At 33.0% G+C, this 20,305-nt stretch overlaps 1 protein-coding gene across 1 annotated transcript; it reads left to right on the forward strand.

Moving 5' to 3' along the window:
• Positions 1 to 1,251: 1,251 nt before the first annotated feature.
• Positions 1,252 to 19,889, forward strand: LOC123557252 (uncharacterized). Its single transcript, XM_053543615.1, has 9 exons — positions 1,252 to 1,750; positions 6,583 to 6,766; positions 7,095 to 7,198; positions 8,296 to 8,421; positions 12,148 to 12,336; positions 13,638 to 13,738; positions 14,698 to 14,827; positions 15,081 to 16,016; positions 17,152 to 19,889. Exons 1-8 carry the CDS (start codon positions 1,681 to 1,683, stop codon positions 15,095 to 15,097), a joined length of 921 nt encoding a protein of 306 aa, XP_053399590.1. The 5' UTR covers positions 1,252 to 1,680; the 3' UTR covers positions 15,098 to 16,016; positions 17,152 to 19,889.
• The last annotated feature ends 416 nt before the right edge of the window (positions 19,890 to 20,305 follow it).

A 20,305-nucleotide genomic window follows, 5' to 3' on the forward strand; every position in this document is an offset into this window, starting at 1 on the left:
TGTGACACTACAAATGGATGCTTAAACATGCAAGATATTATGGCAATAACGTCGTTCTTTTCACGTCGTGATAAAATAATAAGTACAGTAATTTATCACATGTTTGACGTCGCGGGAGTGAAATAAAGCCATTATATAAAAATGATAATACACTAGTGTAATAAAGCTTTGACGTCGACGTCATTTAGTGTATAAGCGACGTCGGTCAAATTGTCTTGTTTATATAGTAAAAGAAAGCTGAATCTTTGATGTTCCGACAAGAAAGGCTAACATGTGATAAAAAGAATATTACATTTGTGACTTTCCACATTGAATTTATTAAACTCGTTGAATAAAATTGATAAAATGCTCGGCAGAGCCTCGCATTTTATTATTTTATTCAACTCGTTTAATAAATTCAATATGAAAAGACACTCATGTAATATCCTCTATGTACAAAAACCATGAAATCAGAATTGAATAATCACGGTCGCAATACTTCACTAAAATAGCACATGTAAAAACAAGTCCTGAATCGATTTCGGTTCTTCAAAAGACAAATGACAACTTGAACTCATTGCATGATATAATACTTGCAAATGTATTGCGGTTTAAAACAGTATTGCGTTATAAAGTACATGCAAAATGCATCGCACATTAAACCCTTAATAAACTTTAAGATACATGCAATGTTATCGCATTCAATATAAAATATATGAGCCGTACCATGAGAAAACCGATATAGTGCATTTGAAACCAGCATGGATCCAGACCAGCCTGCGCATCCGCATCCGCGCAGTCTGGTCAGGATCCATGATGTTCGCGTTCAAAGCCTATTGCAGTTAGAGAAACCATAACCGAACAGTATGGATCCTGACCGGACTGCGCGGATGCGCAGGCTGGTCTGGATTCATGCTGGTCGCAAATGCACTATGTTGGTTTTCTCATTGTGCGGCTCAATTATGAAAAATGCATCGCACAATGAATTCTAAAAGAATTTTAAGATGTCTGCAAAATGCGTTACATTCGTAAATCTTACATAATACACAAGCAATGTACACTAAAATCTTAAAGCATTTTGATAAACATGCAAAATGCATTGTACTCTGCAATGATTTAGAGATTTAGATGAGGAATCAGTTTCATACCAAATACCTAACATATTAAATTCTGAACTTTGATTCCCGGATTGTTAAACATCAGTGAAAGTTTATATCAGTTATTGAAACCGTTATTACGTTGCTACCGCACAGGCATTGTTACGCACGGGCCAAAGGTTTGACCGGGGTTTCGTATCGATTTACCCACCAAAAGAAACTTTAATAAATGACTTATTGCGGATCAGTGATGTAAATGGATCGCTAATTCGTAATGAGAAACATGGATTACCTTTTAAAACGTTACCATTTACTTGTGTACCGTTTTCATACGCAGATGCTCACATGTACGGGAAACAAGGCACAATATTGATAAAATATTTCAATATTTAGGACTAAGAGCACATTTATATTTTACTTTTTTTTTTCTTATAATATTTTGTAAAAATTCTGCAAAATTTGTGTGAGAAACTATATGATAGTGGAGGCGATTTCTATCATTTCTTATCGGATTTGTGTCTAACTGTGCTACCAAGATAAGAAATCTAATGTTTTAGATGAAATAAGTGTTTATGAAAAATTGTGTTAAAGATGTGAAATAAAAATGATCTTCAGTCCGACGTTAACTGCCTTATGGTTCTGGATATTATTTGAGGTGGCTCCTAAATTTTGTGGTAAGTCTCAGACCAAAGTTAATCACATTCAGATTGTTAAAAAGTATATTATATTTTTTTTCAAATATTTACGTAGAAATATAAAATAAATAAATAAATAAATAATGATGTTGCTGCTAATGATGAATGATGATTTGTTGATGGGGATGGTGACGATGATGATAATGATTTTTGCTATGCTGATGATTATGATGATGATGACGACGATCATCACTATCTCGTTCAGTAATCACCGCCTATCAAATTAAATTAGTAATTATAAAAAGACTGTCAAAAATGATCCCTGTGATAAATATAAACTTGGAATACCTCAAATAAGAATTAGGCTTTTGGTTTACTACCTTTTAAAAGAAAGGTTAGAGTTCTTGAATATTGTAGTAAAAACTGAAAGCATGAAATTTCAGATTGTTGATAACACTCGACTTTCAATACAGTTATTACACGATGACATTCTTTTCAAATTTTTTCTGAAGTTATTCTCAAGTTAAATGTGTATATAAACATCTTAATTAGCACGGAAAAGTTTTTCAAGCTTCGTCTTTTATATCTTTCGATTAGGGATAAAAATACTTTTCTTCTAGTTTTCAAAAGGTTTATTTTTATTTCGCGGTTCTAAGACGGTAATAATTTATAACTAGAGCAATTTAGATTTTCACAGTTGCTATACAAAATGTAAACGTGTCATATCTAGATGTTTGTATCAAATCTACAAAACGCTTATAAATATGTTCGTGAAAAACCTTTGGAAGCATGGAAGCAGGCAAAGTAATGTCAGTTTCGGATTGATTTAGAGACTTTTACGGGCTTTGCGTTTTGTGATATTCAATAAAATGTAAGAGAATCCTTTAAATCTTAGATAGCAATTAAGCGAAATATACAACTTTGGGTCGAACCTGTTTATGAATGGTAAAGTTGTAACAGCATTCACGCAATAGTCATTTTCTTTAACGCATACAAGTGGCAGCACCTCAGTAAATTGTTTTAGGTAGTGGACCCGTAAAACAATCGGCAATTTGCATAATCTCGGTATGTTATTTAGGTATTTATCGCTTTTTTACGGAAATCCATCACAGTTGTGCGTTTAGCTACATTTACGGTCGGAGAATGCCGAATGGGTTAACTTGAATACGTAAGTGTACGGAAATTGCCGAGTGCCATTTCGGGTCCACGCTATGTTTACTTTAAGGTTGTGTATATAAATGATTTTTAAAATATCATACATGTACTTTGTTGGGCTAAGTTGCACTGATTATATGTAACTTGTCAATTTTCTTAAGGTAAAAATGAATCAAATTTCAAATATCGGACATTTGATTAGAAATGACACTGTGGTCATAATTAAATGATCTAAATTGAGAACACCGCCGTGATGAAATGACACAATATACTTGTCCCGTTTACAATGGTGACAATGCATGCGAAAGTGTTGTTAGTTCTATTTCCACTGATAACTGATGGATACTGCAAATACACTAATTCGACAGCTTAGAAGTATAAGTTCGTAAATCTATAGAGATGCTATAGCACTTACGACCTTTCACTTATTTACTGCAACATATTATCACATACAACCACATTCTGGTGTAACTATCACATCCAAACATATATTTTTACTAATTATTCCAGTCCGTCTCAACAGGTCGGTATTACGATTTGATTTTTGTTAAAAGCAACGAAAAAGACCGAAGCTTTCGAGTTCCGTGAAGGCTTCTTTATAGCGAGCAATTGCAAGTATATTGTCAAGCTGAGAACAAAGCATTTCAATATATAAACCTAAAGATACAGTTGTTCCACTTTTGCGTAACTGGTCAATGTTACACCAATGTTACACCAGTACATGTACTTTACAAATCTTTCATTCTCGGTAATGTTAAACATTAGCATAATAGACAGACTGCTGACTAGTCTCATGGTTTACATACTTTGATGGCAGTATTTAATTTTTTTTTTAAATCAGTGTCTTCATAATGTAGAATTCAAATAGGCCAAATGCTTGCTGTGAACTATTTTTCTTTCATTGAACAGTAAGCTCTTCTTAACGTGGCAGGCAGTCTTAGTGAATCTGTGTGTTTAATTTCAAAAGAGCATTTTGGTTCATTAGATTTTCAAAATTGCACCCAACTTCAACTCAAAATAAAGACGATGAAAACGACCAAGGTTCGCTAACATTCAAAATGAATAATTTCATTACATTATTTACATAAAGCCTGTTTGCAGTTAAAACGGTATTTACATATATTGGACATAAACAGCTCTATACTAGACAGTTTTGACTAAAATTGTAAAGTTAACGTATTTGTAATACATTTAATTTTCAAAATTTTCTTCATTGTTACATACGGTGTTTTTTGAATTGCAGTAGATTTCAAACAAGTCTGAAATTACAAAATGCAATATGGTTTTGTAACCTACCATGACCTGGATAGAGAAAATCGTAATTATTGGCGTTAACCACACTGGAAGTGAAGATTTAATATAGGATTCGACTTTAGAACAGAAAACATGGCCATACAATTATTATGATCAAATAAGTATAAACATCCATTATCATGAAATAGAACAAAGAAAAACCCACAGAAGCAGTGTCTTCACATGTTTTATCAAAAACATGTAAATAAGTTGATTGGAATTATTTATTGTTGTCATAATTAATACAAATGATCAACACTGTTTGATGACAATTATAGCCTTTTAGAATTTTCATATTGTATCATGTGTTTCTTTTAAATATTCCTTTTTAATCTTATTTTATTTAACTGATTGTAATACCCCTTTTTGTCTGTAACAGCTTTATATTAGACTCAAAAACTAACTGCCATATAATCTTCATTATTAGAGACCAGTTTAAGGCAGTGGTACCTGCAAAGCCTTAGGAAAAACGGACAATAAAGTTAGAACTGTTCGTAACCACATTTATTTCTTATCATTTTTATAAATCTGATATCACCTAGTGAGAACAAAATTATACGGTATAATGTCACCAATATTTCTCAGATTTTTTGTTATGCCATACCTAAGATTTACTTGATTCAGGCTCCAGAACAAAGCCAGAGGAATCAAGATTCTGATTAATAAGTTTAAAGAAATTTTTGTAAATTACTTAATGTAAAAATGACAAGTAAGGTAATTTTCAAAAACATAATCGAAAATTATGGAGCTGAAAAGTTATTGAGAATTTAAGAATATAAAAAACATATTTTAATCATGATTTTATTTGTAAAAGAAAGCATTTGGATATGACTGTTATAAGTAGTATAACAGTTACTTTTTAAAAGAATTCAAAATGAACTAGTAGATTTGTAGACAGAGCTTTACACTTTCATAATACACCAATAATTATTCTGCACAGTCTTGTATTGAAAGAGCATTTACATTACTCTGTCACAGCTAGAACGGTGATTCTGTAAGCCAATAGAGCTAGCTAAAACAAAGGCATTTGGTGGACTTCAGTTTAAGTTTTTACCAAACTTTATGAAACTACATTTGTATTGTTTACTTTATTATTTTATATGCAGTCAAACGTTTCCGTGTATAATAGAAGTTCAGAAAAGAGTTGATCGGTAGTTTTTAAATGGTGATACACCCTAAAGTTCAGTGGTTAATGGGGATATCGATTTTTTTGCTGATGTAAAATGTTTTATCATGTATGAGGCAAGGTTGAACAGAAAGGTGTTACATAAGTAAAAAACAAAGACAAGGAATGGGACGTAAGAACTGGAATTTACGTGTATGTCGAAGATGAAAAAAGGTAGCTGAAATAATTATGCCAAATGTATTTGATGACTTTGTAAACTAACAGTCATGTTAACAGAGATACTTCTCGTAATGAAGCCGGTGTAAATAAGCTTAAACTTTATGGTATATTTGAACAGAATTTTGAAGTAAAACAGGAATGGCGTTTTGTAAATAGGTCATATGAACTTTAGAAATGGTACAGCTCCAATGCAAGTAGAACATGGTAAATACAATGGGCATCCTATAACAGACAGAAGGTGCTTGAATTGCACCTTTACAATTGAGGACGCACCTCATGCTTTTTTTGCATAGCCCATGTTACAATGCTGTTTGTAAAGATTTACATTTAGAAGATTACAGAATCACAGCTTTGTATGATGCGGAAAAGGTAGCTTGGTTTGGTTACAAATCCAGACATTGCTATATTGTCTGCCAAAACCAGTTTTAGTATTTTAAGTAAAAACGAAAACCGTTTATTGGGTAAACATTTACGAAGAAAATATTCACATTGTCTTACAACTTTGTTAGATTTTAAGACTTATAAAAGGAAGTGAGTACATTTAGACAAATTATAAGTTTTGATGCTGTTGTTAATTGTATTTAAATATAAGACTTATTTAGCCACTCATGAAATGAATCTTTCACTGGTTGGGTGTGCGGATTAAAATACATGTATCTTGTTCGAGGGTATCTTTTTAGGCGGTAACAAGGCTCCTGCAGAATGACCGGAATAAACAATTAGCCAAGAGCCGGATATTTCCATCCGCACCTACAACCAGTAATATTAGAAGAAATAATATTAAACGAATGCTTTTAACCACTTTTTTGTTATAGTTGTGTATAGATTTACGCATGCATTCATAAACTACGGCACGTGAGTCCTCTTACACCGTGATATCCGACGATTTTAACCGGCAAAATACTGGAATACCCGTCATGTACGGTAGCAAGGATATAGTCTCGTTATTTCTAAGAAGAAAGGTTTTATATGTGATTTTCCAGCCTAATTTTATGTATTTGTAAATAATGCAATGTGAAATTTATATTAATAAACTTATAGTATCTTATAAAATCATACCATTTTTTTCTACTGTCAGAGGGTGGATGCACATGGCCAACAACGTTCGTGAGTTCCACGTGGCGTGACAATACACGGGGTGACATCATATTTGGCACCGGTACGCTAACAGGATGGTCCATTACCGTACAAGGAACTACCGTGGATCAGTGGGAGTGTCTTGATCAAAGCTATTTTGATACAGAAGGCATACTTATAATCAAGTACATGCATATATTCATACGCGTTTTATTTTCTTTCATTGGCGTCTTGAATATTCCGCAAGTAAAAGAATTGCGAATATAAAATGGCTTTTATGGCAAAACTAATTACATTTACATAAACTTGAAGAAATTTTAACATATAAAAGACAAAATAGTACTGTTTCATTTGCTTTTCATGTAAAAATAAACAAACTATCCACGATATAAGACTACTGTACTTGAAACTACCAGTCCACTCTTTGCTAGAGGCAGATAACTCCTCAGTTTTACATACAATTCTTCTTTTAACATTATTTGTTACCTTTACATTGGGAGATTTTTTGTTCAGGTCCACAGAAACATTTGACTATGTAGGAGGGACATGGACAACATTTATTTGTTTTGAGATGACAATGATCACCGAAGACTCGTACTACTATTATCAGAAACATGGTAAGCTTATCACAATCACATATAATCATCTATAATTTTACAACAGCATTAAGGTGAACCCCCCCCCCCCCCCCCCAAAAAAAAAAAAAAAAAAAAAAAAAAAAAAACAAACATTTGTAACTATTTTACCACTTTTTAAATGCATGATACAGCAACTTTCGCAGTTTAAACTGTATAATAAAATATTATCTCAATGTTTTATTACGTTTGGTCAAATTTAACTTGCAAATCATGTATAATTACCATCATGGAAATACAAAAGAATACAGTTATTTCCGTGATAGCAATTATACATGATTTGCACGAAAAAATAAGATGTATTAGTATTTCGTTACAAAATGACAATGACATAGTAGGCCACGACAATGTGTTAAATGTCTAAACATTTACTTGAATGAATTTAGCATTATGCACCGAGTGTAGGCCACGCTTTGTTCCTACAGTGTAAGATAGTTATTTATCTTAATTATTAAAACTATACTGAAAAGAAATTGACTGAATAAGTTTGCAGACGAAGTTGTGAAAATACATCAATTCAGGTAGGGTCTGAATTGTTCGCCTTTTTTCTTGTAGTATAGCTGTACTTAATCAGTAATATCAAAGTGATTTTCGCGAAGTTCTTGTTGGAGGAAAAAGTCAGTCACTAGGTTGTGGTTGGTTTTTAATGTTTTGTTATGAATATGTGTCTCTACACCTATATATTCCTTCCCCGTGCAATAAAATCCAGTATTACTTTTCTGATACACAAGTTTAGAAAAGGTCGTACATAGTAAAATAGATCTGGGGGAAAAATCCATGTCCGATGCGGCCGGCGACGGATTTTACAACATAAGGGGATGTGATGGACCAGAAAATCGAAATAAACGTCAACATATCGATCTTTCCAACATCTAAACAGATTAGCCAAAAGACCCACCCATTAGCCTTCCGATGAAATTGTCGTTCTTTGAAGTACGCTTCAATCCAGAAGAAAATATCATCAGCAAAAATATCATTCTTCCTATAATTTTAACATTCTTTTTGAAATTTTGGTGTCTAGTTTTGAGATAGTTTTTCGAACAACAATATCATTTTGATATTGACATTTTGTTCTTCAGATCAAATAGATACCGGCGGGTACGAACGCGGCAAGTTTGATACAGATGGGACTATTACTGGAAAGGCCAACATCTGTGGGACAAACACCGTTCCTGCCGCTGAGTTCCATTTTATGGTCAAGTCAGGTTGGTTTCTATAATATCAAAATCAGCCAGCCATGTTTTCCTAAAACATTGTACTACAATTTTAGAGTAGCCTACTGGAATATAGTTAAATAGTTCTGCTTAAAAACATAACTATATGTGGAGGATGGTAGGTTGAACCCTAGACCTCGTTAACATATATATGTGGATTTTTCAGCATCAATTTTATCCCAAATAGTCCACTGCAGTTCTAAAATTCAAGAACACTGTACTTCTTACTCTACTGGCTTATATATTATTCATTATGTCGATTTAATTATATTTTATCAACCTTTGCCACGAGTTTATTACAATAACATTTAAAACATAATTCATCAAAGGGCAAAAGGGACGGACAACAAGTTCTTACAACATTAGAGACTTTGTTTTAGCAATTGATAAAAAACGAACACAGTCATGTTATCTAGATCATTATTTTCATTTACTATATATGAGATATTATATATGATCACATGTAGTAATTTAGTAATAAACCATGAATGACGGCAATTGAAACTTTTACAACAGAAAGTAGAGCATCATATTCATGATTAAGGCTGAAAATGTTAAAAAGTTCAGAATATCCGAAGTTCAGAATGTCCGAAGTTCAGAATATCCAAAGTTCAGAATGTCCGAAGTCCAGAATATCCAAAGTTCAGAATGTCCGAAGTTCAGAATATCCAAAGTCAAGAATGTCCGAAGTTCAGAAGATTCAACGTTCAGAATGTCCGAAGTTCAGAATAACCAAAGTTCAAAGTTCAGAATATCCAAAGTTCAGACAACGAAGTTCAGAATAACCAAGGTAGCGATTGGAGTCCGTAGGTTTTTCTATTTTAGCCAGACGACCCACTGTGCCGGAAACAACAGCTTGTTTCAAGCTGACAGATTTAATTTGACACAAAATAAGTTGAAATCCAAAAGCAAATATTTGTGAAAAGCATTTGATAAATGACTCTTATCGCTATCTGAGTTTCATTGCTAAGTTTGTTACCAGGCACAAGATTTACCAGTGTTCACAAAAACCCGGGAAATGAATATGAATCAGACGGTTTTGGAAATAAATGTATGTATAGGTATAATGAACATGTATTATCTATTTGGATATTACTTTAATACTTTAATGGCTGTCGGTAAATGTTTTATTGTAATTTATGTATAATACTTAAGCAAAGATACATGGAACTGCGGAGAGAAATTTGAAAAGAAAAACATATCCAGTGTAACTAAAATTATATAATTTAATGTAAAAGCCTTTTCTTAGTCCTGTTGCTGGTTTTACCAAGAAATCATTGACCACTATATTCATTTACAAATGCGCAATACTTAATTGAATTTAAGCCAGAAATATATGAACGTTGAAAATTGTTATCATAGCTGCGATACCATTCCCCTATAATACAACACCTTGTCCGTTATAGACAGCACCCCATCATTATTATCTTTTTTCACTGTTGCAATGGCACTATCCACATAAAAAATCTATCAAAATCCATTAAAAAAAAATACAATCGGTTCAATGTACTCTAAAGACACAATCGGTCCAAATTTCATCTTAGAATTTAATACTGTGAAATGAAATTTCGCGCAAACGTTAAGAAGGACTGTTTCGCGCGGGCTTTAATTCGCGCATTTTCAATTTTAGAAAGGAAACAATATAATCAAATAATAATAATAGCGCGGTCTTAAATTTGCGCATCGGTGTGACAGGAAAGGCCGTACCGGCGACAGTAACCATCAGAACAAATCAACACCCTTTACAATATTTACAAATTTATTTACAAAAGATGATTATTAACAATGAATAGATATGAAAAGAAAAAAAACTGATTATAAGAAAGAAAAAAAAAAAGAAAGTTCAGTATCTCTAGATACAAAAGTTCTTATACTTCCATTCTAATCTGACGTGACACAGGTCTTTAATGTAATTGTGAACTTTAAGTAGCACAAACAAAACGCAGCTTCTAAATTCAAAATACAGTCCCTTTAAACCGTGAATACGTTGATTCCGTGTTGGCTCCCTATGGTGGTAGGTGATTGCATCCCTGAGCTGACTTCAGAGGATAACAAAAATCATCGTCTTTGCGGTTTACGGCACAACCATGGGACGAAAGCTCTGCGCTGGGAATATCACATCCAGGCGAGTGAAGACAAGTGAACCTCGGGCATTGCACTTCCGGGTTATGACATCACCAGGTAAAATCGTCTGGCGGAAGAAGCTAAAATATATAACATATGGTAAGCACCATAGCAAAACAAATAAGTCAGGGCATAAAACTGCTCCTTTGGGTACACCATACCTCCGTAGGCTCCCATAAATAATACGTGCTACTTATACAAAACATATGTGCTACTAAGTTCAGACGTCACATGATTAAAAATACGTCACTAATTACTTCCATTATTACAAAAAATTACTTACTTAAAAGACTAAAGTTAAAGTATGAAAAAGATATGAAAAGTATATGATGAAACATTATAGATACGGACATGATAAACTGCAGCTATTATTTACAACTACAAATCAACAAAATTCAATGTAAATCAAACGTTATATGATAGTTGGCATCCATATAATATCAAATGCCATACACTAAAACGGACATTGTATGTGTATGCAATAGACTGGCACACAATTTCATATTACAATAATATATTACATACATGGTACTAGACTTGCCATATAGAGTTATACATAACAATACAGTGCAGTGATGGCGTTCCATAATTAACAAAATATTTGACATAAGTTTTTGAAACAGTGCTTTACAATTATCATGTTACAAATTTCAGTACAAATTTAACATCTTAGATAAATGAAACATTTTAGATTCCTCTTTCCAAATAATTTACAAAAGTCTGAAAAATTTAATAAATCATCCTGACATACCGAAACTAGCTAAAATCATATGCCGAAAAGTAAATGTTACAGAATTCTGTAGAATGAACAAAAATTTACCAAATAAAAATCGTAATGCAAAAATCATACAAAAATCTAACAAATAAATTTCTTACCTCGATCGAGCATAAATTTCTAGCAAGAAAATAATTCAGACATAGATTCGTCTATAAAGTCGTAAGGTGGTGTGCGCAAGGCATATCTAGTCCAGTCTATTTAAAGGATAATGTCCCGCCAAATACTAAATTTCATGGGATTCACGGCTAAGCCGTGAGCTATGACTATTGTCATTTTCACGGGATTCACGATATAGCCGGGAAATCTAACTACTTTGGCGCGAATTTAAATTGACAATTTGAGGCCCATTATAGTGGTTTTGGGGATAAAAACATAAATTACTGAAGTTTATAAAATATCAACTTTCTTATTACTGAACAGAATTTAATGAAATTTACATGGAAATTTATGTTATGAAATATAGAAAAACATGAGAGGTATTTCATGCGTGAAATCTGACATTTACCTCAATAACTCAAAAATTTACAAAAAGATGATGCAATACCTGCATTTACAATACATATAAAATAAGGCCCGTATGTCAATTTGTGACAATCGGTCCTAGCGCGAAATACGCGAAAATTCGTCCTACGCGAATAAAAATGATTTCACAGTATACTAAAGTTGTATGACGAAGACACATTCTAAAACAATGAAAAGACGTTAAAATAAAAAAGACAAAGAAGAAGGAAACGTGCAGTTATGCCGCTCTATCCGTGAAATTGTCATATTGTTATAGACACTCAGTCTAAAACTGTGTCTCCCTTTTGTGGCAGGGTCTGAAAGTGCTTCAAAGCAGTATTGTTCTCCTTCCCTACTTGCAAAGATGGATTACACCCACACGGACGACCAGGGAGCAGAAACTTGTCAAGATACAACTGATGACTGGGATGTTTGTACGGACAGAACAATGATGACGTTTGATTATACGTCACCTGCGTGCAGCACTGAAATGGCTTATTCTAGTAAGCTACTATTTAATCTTTATAACTTTTAAAACTGTACTGTTTGTTTTCAAATGATTACTTTTATTGCTATTATCTAGTAAAAACTTGCATTACTGATTTTCGAATTGTCGGTCTGTGTGCCTGCATAGCTCAATACGTGTAGAACAAGAGATCGTAGTTTCGGACCTATGGTGAGGCCTATATTTTTCTATACTATCTGTACAATACATCTATCACCTCTTATTTGTGGAGGTTATTAATTACATGTGGAGAGCTGGTTAATACAGCAGCACTGGCTAGTTCAGTTAAATTACTGAATAAGAAATTAAAGGTTTTTTTAGTAATTGTAATATAGCTTTGAACATATGGCTTTTAGGGCATCTTGTTCTGCCTCATGAATGTAGATATTCCAGGGTCGGGTTACTCTTTAGTCCAGTACAAATTATTCGTCAACTTGTTTTTATTTATACTTTTCTCGAAATGATTTGCGTTTATGAGCAGTTAAACTAGTTAAGGTCTTTCAAAGCTATTATAAATAAATAAATTATTTTGCGGCGTGTAACGTTAACCTTAAATCAATTGTAAGAAGATCCTTATAGAAAAAAAACGCAACCATACTGAACAAAAGTAGACTTGGTGTGGTTGTATTCATGAAAGATAACGAAATTTAAAAGGCATACAAACACTAAATAGGAAAATGGCGCGATTCAAATAGTTCTGTTTTTTTTTCTCTGTAGAGCTGTATTCCTTATTTTCTTTTGCATTGTTTTTGCTTAAATCACAATCATGACAGATCTATATTTGACATGTAACCTTCATGAATAATAACATGACACAATTTGTCTTTGAAACTTAGATAATACACCACCACTACAATTTGGAGTCTCATTTTAGCTGATTTTGCAGTTTGTGTGTTTAACTGAAAATATCTTTCTTGCATCAAACATGACCCAATTTTTCTTTTGATTTTTATTCAGTACTGACAATATTCTTCAAGGAAATATAAGTTAAAGACATATAAATTGGGTCCTGATGTGTGCTGCGGCCATTGGAAATATGTCAGTTTTATATAGAATAAAGGACAGCTATTTAGTGTGTTGTAACCTAAAACACACCTACTTGTCCTTGCACTGGCATAAGCAGGATGTCATTATTAGATATTAGCATTGAAGCCAAGTATACAGGGCGACTTTTTACGGCCGCTAAATGGGGTTAAACGACTGATGTAACCTAAGCAAAATAATAGTAGCGTGTGTAATTTGATTTTTATTTTTATAGCTATCTAAACAATGAGAATAATTGTATGGTTTTACTCACAGGTGGAGGACAGGTCTATTGCATGGTGAATTTAACATCAACGTACGAGTATACGGTTGTTTACAATGCCGACGCCTCTCCAACGTACAGATTTGCTTGCATTGTAAGTAGTACTCACGATTCACGACTCAAACATTTCGTAGATTACATTTAATAGAGTGTGTATACAAAACGTCTAGTGACAGCTTTGTTTTTCATTCAGTATGAATGGGTTTCAATTTGGTATACTTGTCGGTTATTCTTTTATCATGCACGTAGTTCACTGTGTTTGGGGAAGTTGTTCTTATGACGTCATCATATGAAAGTGGTATTGACGTCAGCCACATGCTCCAAACAAATTATTTTACAGAGTCAACTTTATCATTATTTTTAAGTATTTTATTTTGTCGAATAAGATGCTAAGTTTTTATGTTCATTATGTAATATATATCCGTTTTATACAAGTTGTTATAATCACGTGCTCATGGTTCGTTTGTATTTTACTTATAAAAAAAATAACTCTTTCTTTGGATCTACCTCATGATTGGGTCGAGTGAAATAAACTCACGTTATTTATTATTCATATAGCAATCCTCTCTTGCACGTCACCGGATTCCATATATTAAAATGCAACATTTTGTTTAAGTTTTTTTCCTTACACAGTGTGATAATATAATCTGATGTTTTTATCCTTCGTTTCTTGTTGTCCATCAGATCTACCTGTACTAAAATATTGTCAAATATTAAAGAGTATTTATGTCAGAAGTATAAAAAATCAGCCTGTTGACTTTTCCAACAACCAAGACGGGAAGGTTGTAACTAAAGTTTGTATAGATCAAACGTATCATTCGGGAGATCACAAAATTATGGCATATTTTACTTATTGGAAGAAAGTGAATATGTTAATGGAAAAGTAAGGAAAATTCATAGAAACGCTTTCGGAGCGTGAAGTTGCCCGCACTGTATGCAGAATGCATGTAAGTCTGTGACACCAGCGTAGAATTGATTTTTTTTCTTATTTCGATATAAAACAAATGGTGTTACAAGATAATAGACATTGTTTTGAATGTTGTTGTATAACAGGTTTCTAACAGCGCGGGAACAGCTGCTTCCGTCGTGTACAATAATTGTACAATAGGTCAGACTCCAACCTCGTATGCCAAACTACATGACGGGTCAGACATCGGTTATCTTGTAACTATGACAGCCAAAGGTAAACCAGCAGGAATTTGTAGCTAAATTTTATCACAAAATACTATTTTAATTTTGATCGTGTTTATAATTATTATCCTGTATTTAAAGTTTTTTTTTTAAAAATGTCTTGACATACTATAACTATTTTTAAGTATAAGGGACCCGTAACGATAATATATATTATATAGATATCACCACCGCCAATAATATAAATAACTGAATAGTAGCTGAATGTTCTTTTCAAAATTTTACGTCATTTCTCAACATTTCAGAAACCTGCCGTAAGTAGTTTGAACTTTCTGTATGTAATTCCGCAAGCATGAGGTTTGTATTTTCTTTATGTAATTCCGTAAGTAGTTCATACTTTCTTTACGTAATTATCATAGACAGGTTTTAAAGATCGTTTTACTATTATTAATCCCCATGAAAACTGTGTTTTGAAACTTAAACTAGACAACATATTACACTCCTTAACAAAATATTATTTATGTAATCATTGAAAATGCCGCCTACAACAATGTTTGAAAAGATAATGTACTGTTCCCATTAAAAAAGGCTCCGTAGCCTTCAAATGGACAACGTTCTGCACTTACTGAAATGACCCTGACCGCCAACCACCCCTACCCCGCAAGGAACTGGAGTCATTGAAAATGCTATAACCTATGAAAAGTCAGTGTATTGCAGTCATTGATAACGGCATTTGTTGATGATACAAAAACCTTAGTGCTTCCATTGACAACGAACAATAGATAAGATTTAAGTATTTGAATTGACATGAAACAAAATGAATGTTAAACATTTCCTAAGGGGATAATGATATGCTAACTGGAATGAAATGCTAGTAAAATATGAATGGTTTTGGTCTAGGTAAAGATTATGCCCCTTACTGTTAAACGATAACCTTTTGGTTTACGTTATATAAAGTAAAAAAAATCTGATAAAGAAAAAGCCACTAACCTTTAAAATGACACATTGAAATGTTTTAGCTTTTCTTGGACCTTCTACACCTTCTACACCCTCTTCACCGACTACCGGAGCATCAACAAACTCTTCTGGCGGTGGTGGTGGATCCATTATTCCTATTATAGTTGGTGCCGTCGTCGGCGTTCTTGCAATACTGATAATTATTGCCATTGCCATCTACTGTCTCAAGTTCAAGAAAAGATCTGACGTCTCACATAATGATACAGAGAAAGAAAAACTACCAGGTATGATTTGAAATATCTGGAACATCACTTCAAAGGAATTAATTTTACCATCGTCCAAGTTTGTTCGCTTTTACATGTTACCTTACATTCATGAAAATATTTAAGTTGAATATTTTATTCTCTACACATAGGTATAATCTGAAATATTTTGAAAGTCTCTACTAACAGATAAATCTGACAAACATCCGCATTAGCGCGGTTTTACATTTTATCCTACATTGATGAAACCATTTTACTGTTTAATGTTTTATTTTCTATTATGTACAAGCACACAGTTGCAAAACGAGCCGATGATGTGTTTCAGGCACTGATATGTTTTGTACTATTTTGTGTTATTAGTTTTAATGTGGTGTGGTATCACGTAAGTGTAATTATTATAGACTAATGTCACATCAAATGTTTTAGAAACGCGCATGTGCTAATTGATGCCTTTTGACATTTTATATACCATATAATTTACCTTTGTGACAGTTTCGGTTCTCCATTGGAGAACCTTCACAGACTGTGACCTCCGCAGGAAACTGACGTCACACGACGGGTTTACTGCTGGACTTGTTCCCAGCAGTAAACAAGGGCCTGTAGATAGGATTCATTTGGTAGCCATCCCCACCCCCGCCCCCTCGTCCCTGTTAGTGACTTTTGCCTACTGAATATATGTAATAGAACTCTTTGAACCAGTGAACGTTATTTCAGAGAGCTGAACCGCACAAATTGTTCCCTTCATGTTGAAACATTACCATCATTTTTAAGCAGTGAATAAACGCTTTTTTAAATTTCTTATTGTTTTCCTCAATCATTTACACTTCGTCACGGTATAACATGTTTTCAAATTGGATACAAGAAAAAATATATTTCTTCAACACGGGTTCTTTCAAAATTTAGCCATCTGCATATTTGCAATACCGGTATGTTTTTAGGTGGATGGTCGTCAAAATATAATTGCGTATTGAATAATGTACCGTTAAAATATTTTACAGTATATTTGTTTCTCTGACAAATTTTATTGTTGTTTAGATCTATCAGTATGTATAAGGAATATATAAGTAGACAACGATTATACAGATCTGTGTTTAATAAGCTAATGTCAATGACACTACAAAAAGTGTATCTAATTTGAATAAATTTAAAATTACAGAAGACACAAGAAATGGCCATATAGTGCATGTAGAGGAGCTGGATGCAAACACAAACCCAGCACTAACCGTTGAACCACCAGAGAGACATCTACTGACACCATTACCACCAAAACCTGACACCAATGTGACGTCACCGCGTGTGCTTCCTCCTATAAACAATCACATGTAACACGTGACACTCATTTGTAACTAATATAGACACGTTTGAGTCATTATTTTGTCTTACACTTTTTTCTACGTTTAAGTATTCATTCTCTTCAGTATTTGGCTAGTTTAAGTAAATTCTGAAGTCAAACGTTTACGAGGTCTCACACAGCAACACACCGCCTGTCAGTCTGTGTTGATTGTAGATAAGACAAGAATTGAGTAGAACAAGATGTAGATAGCTTTGCCAAAGGTTTTGTTCTTTAGTTCTGTGATTAGACATTTTTTAACATAAATGTATATCCGATTTTTGTACAGAAGAATAAATACGAACTACATGTTGAATATAGAGACGGATAATACCAGCGTATAAGAATATGCGAAACTATTACATGTGTATATAATTTACAAATGATGTAGGCTGTGTCTTGGTCAAAAATACTAGAATCAAAACAGACACAACTCCCATAATGCAGTATTCTTATTGGTCAATTTCACTGTTTAACTCTAAGACAACCAGTTATTGAGATGTGTTAGCGTTGATACTATTAGACCTCCGCATAAAGACTTACATGTGCCTTCCACTTTCACTTTGTCATCTGTGTTCCCGCATTATCTAATTTCACCTCACACGAGTGTTCATTTACCTTTACTCCCAAACCATTTTAGAAGTGATTGTGAAGATCGTACAATGGCCGATGTTATATGGCAGTGCTACTGGGTCTTTTGAGTGTTATATTTTTAAAGTGTTTTTTTTTTCGTGTGATATGTATGTGAATTAATATACACGCTGTACTACATAAGGTGTTGTATTTTTGTAGAACAGAGTACAAAATTGTAACAGATCTTGTCAGTTGTATTGCATATTTTATACCGATGTAACTCATTGCAGACTTGGAGCGGTCTTCTGCGCATGACCGAAAGTGATTATCAATTGTAGCGCACGGCAAAAATATGCAGGTAAAATAAAGGTTAGGGTTAGTATCACCATGGTTACAAAATATATACATTTAAGGTATTTTCGTTCAAATTTAGTTAATCCGGTATGTACCGGAGTCTGTAATTTATACCGGCGCTCCAAGTCTGCATTGAGTCACAGTCATTTTATACACATTACATATTTCGAAGTATAGCTGTCCAGAACAACAGCATGAGAATTTTAATTTGAGCAATAAAGTTCACAATATGATAAAAAGTCATGCAATATTATGGAAAATAGCAAAGCTATACATTTCATATGTGTAGAAATCGTTATTTATAAACTTATAAGAAGGATATAATTTTAAAACACTTTTGCAGGCATTGTTAATGTATTCCTCAATTAGTAAGTTTGAAGTGAAGTTAGATGAGTTTAATGGCATAACCAATACTAGACCTACGAATATAATAGGGTTATTATGATATTAGCATGATCTGGGATGCTGTATGCTGGGATTTTGCCAGATCTGGTCAAACGAGGCGCGTTAGCGTCGTGTGTGATCCCGCCTTGCAAAATAACCGAGAGCCGAATACAAAATCCCAGATCTAGCTGCTGTTATAATGACCATTTTATTATATATCTGCATCTTTTTGTTTGTTGTTTTGTTATCCAACGAAATCTTCAATGTTTATCGATGTTTAAATAGAATATGAGAGTACTTTTTTGTGTGCGCTATTTATGTGTCAGTTCATGCATATTAAATGAAAGTAGTCCGGCAACATACATTACAAAAGGTACAATACGTTTTTTCTGTTGTTCGCATTAACCTGTGAAATACAAGCCGTATTGTGGATAGAATTTATATAGGTATATAATAGATGTTCAGTCTATTTTAATCAAGTGCGGTTAATAATATATGGGATCAACAAACATTCACAAATAGCTTAAAATGGCAGTTATATGGCAGTTAAATACAAACTAAAGGATTTATTTATAAACGCATGGTACTCGTTAGTTGAAAATTCTAGCAATAGCACATTTTACAGATTATTCAAAACTTCATTTGGTCAAGAAAAATATCTATCCAATACCCCAAAGTCTCTATTGCATTCTATCATAAAATTTCGCACGAGAAACCATAGGTTACCTGTAGAAACAGGAAATTGGACAAGATTACCATTAAACCAAAGAACATGCAACAACTGTGAAAATAAGTTAGGAGACGAGTTTCATTATCTTTTCGAGTGTAACCTGTTTTCAAATGAACGAAAACAATTTATCAAACCATATTTCTTCAGAAATCCAAATGTATTTAAATTGGAATAACTCATAAATACTGGAAATAAAAAAGAATTTTAAAATTGTGCAAATCTGTAAAAATTATATTGTCACAGCTAAGATAAATGATATTTTGTATTTTCAGCTCTGTACATTTTATGACTCTCCGATGCCCGAATGGGGCATCATTTATTTATTTATTTATTTATTTATTATATTGTAATACTGACATATGACATCTAGATATGAAAAGCGTTATTGTGAAAACTCATCATATTTTGTTAGAATTGAATTATACTATTATTTTCTTATGAGCCTCAAATACATTGTTAAAAAATCTCACCTCATTTATTCATGTATTCATGAAATGAGTGAAATAAAAGGTTTTTGACTTGACTTGACTTGACTTGACATGTATATATTGAAAAGCTTGTAACTGGTCTATGTTATTAACAGTTTGTGAGTTTTCAAGCACGTGGACTTATAGCTACTTTATTTTGAATGTCTAGATACTTTTCATCCAGATCATTTTTACATCAGATTTGTGTGTGTGTTATAACAGTATGATTATATATGTAACAAAATCAGTTGTCTGATCCATTAGCTGTATCCGGTTAAGCAATAGCGGCACAAAAACAACGGTAACCGGAGGAAAGAAGTCATTTTATATCATGGCAATTATTTTTTTAAGATTCTAAATTCATACTTATTTATATCATGGCAATTATTTTTTTAAGATTCTAAATTCAGTTAGTCCAGATATATAGACTGTAAGGTTACTGTCTGATAAGTTTTAGTTTATTAGGCGTGTC

The sequence above is a fragment of the Mercenaria mercenaria genome, chromosome 5, assembly GCF_021730395.1.
Source record: "Mercenaria mercenaria strain notata chromosome 5, MADL_Memer_1, whole genome shotgun sequence".
NCBI lineage: Eukaryota > Metazoa > Mollusca > Bivalvia > Venerida > Veneridae > Mercenaria > Mercenaria mercenaria.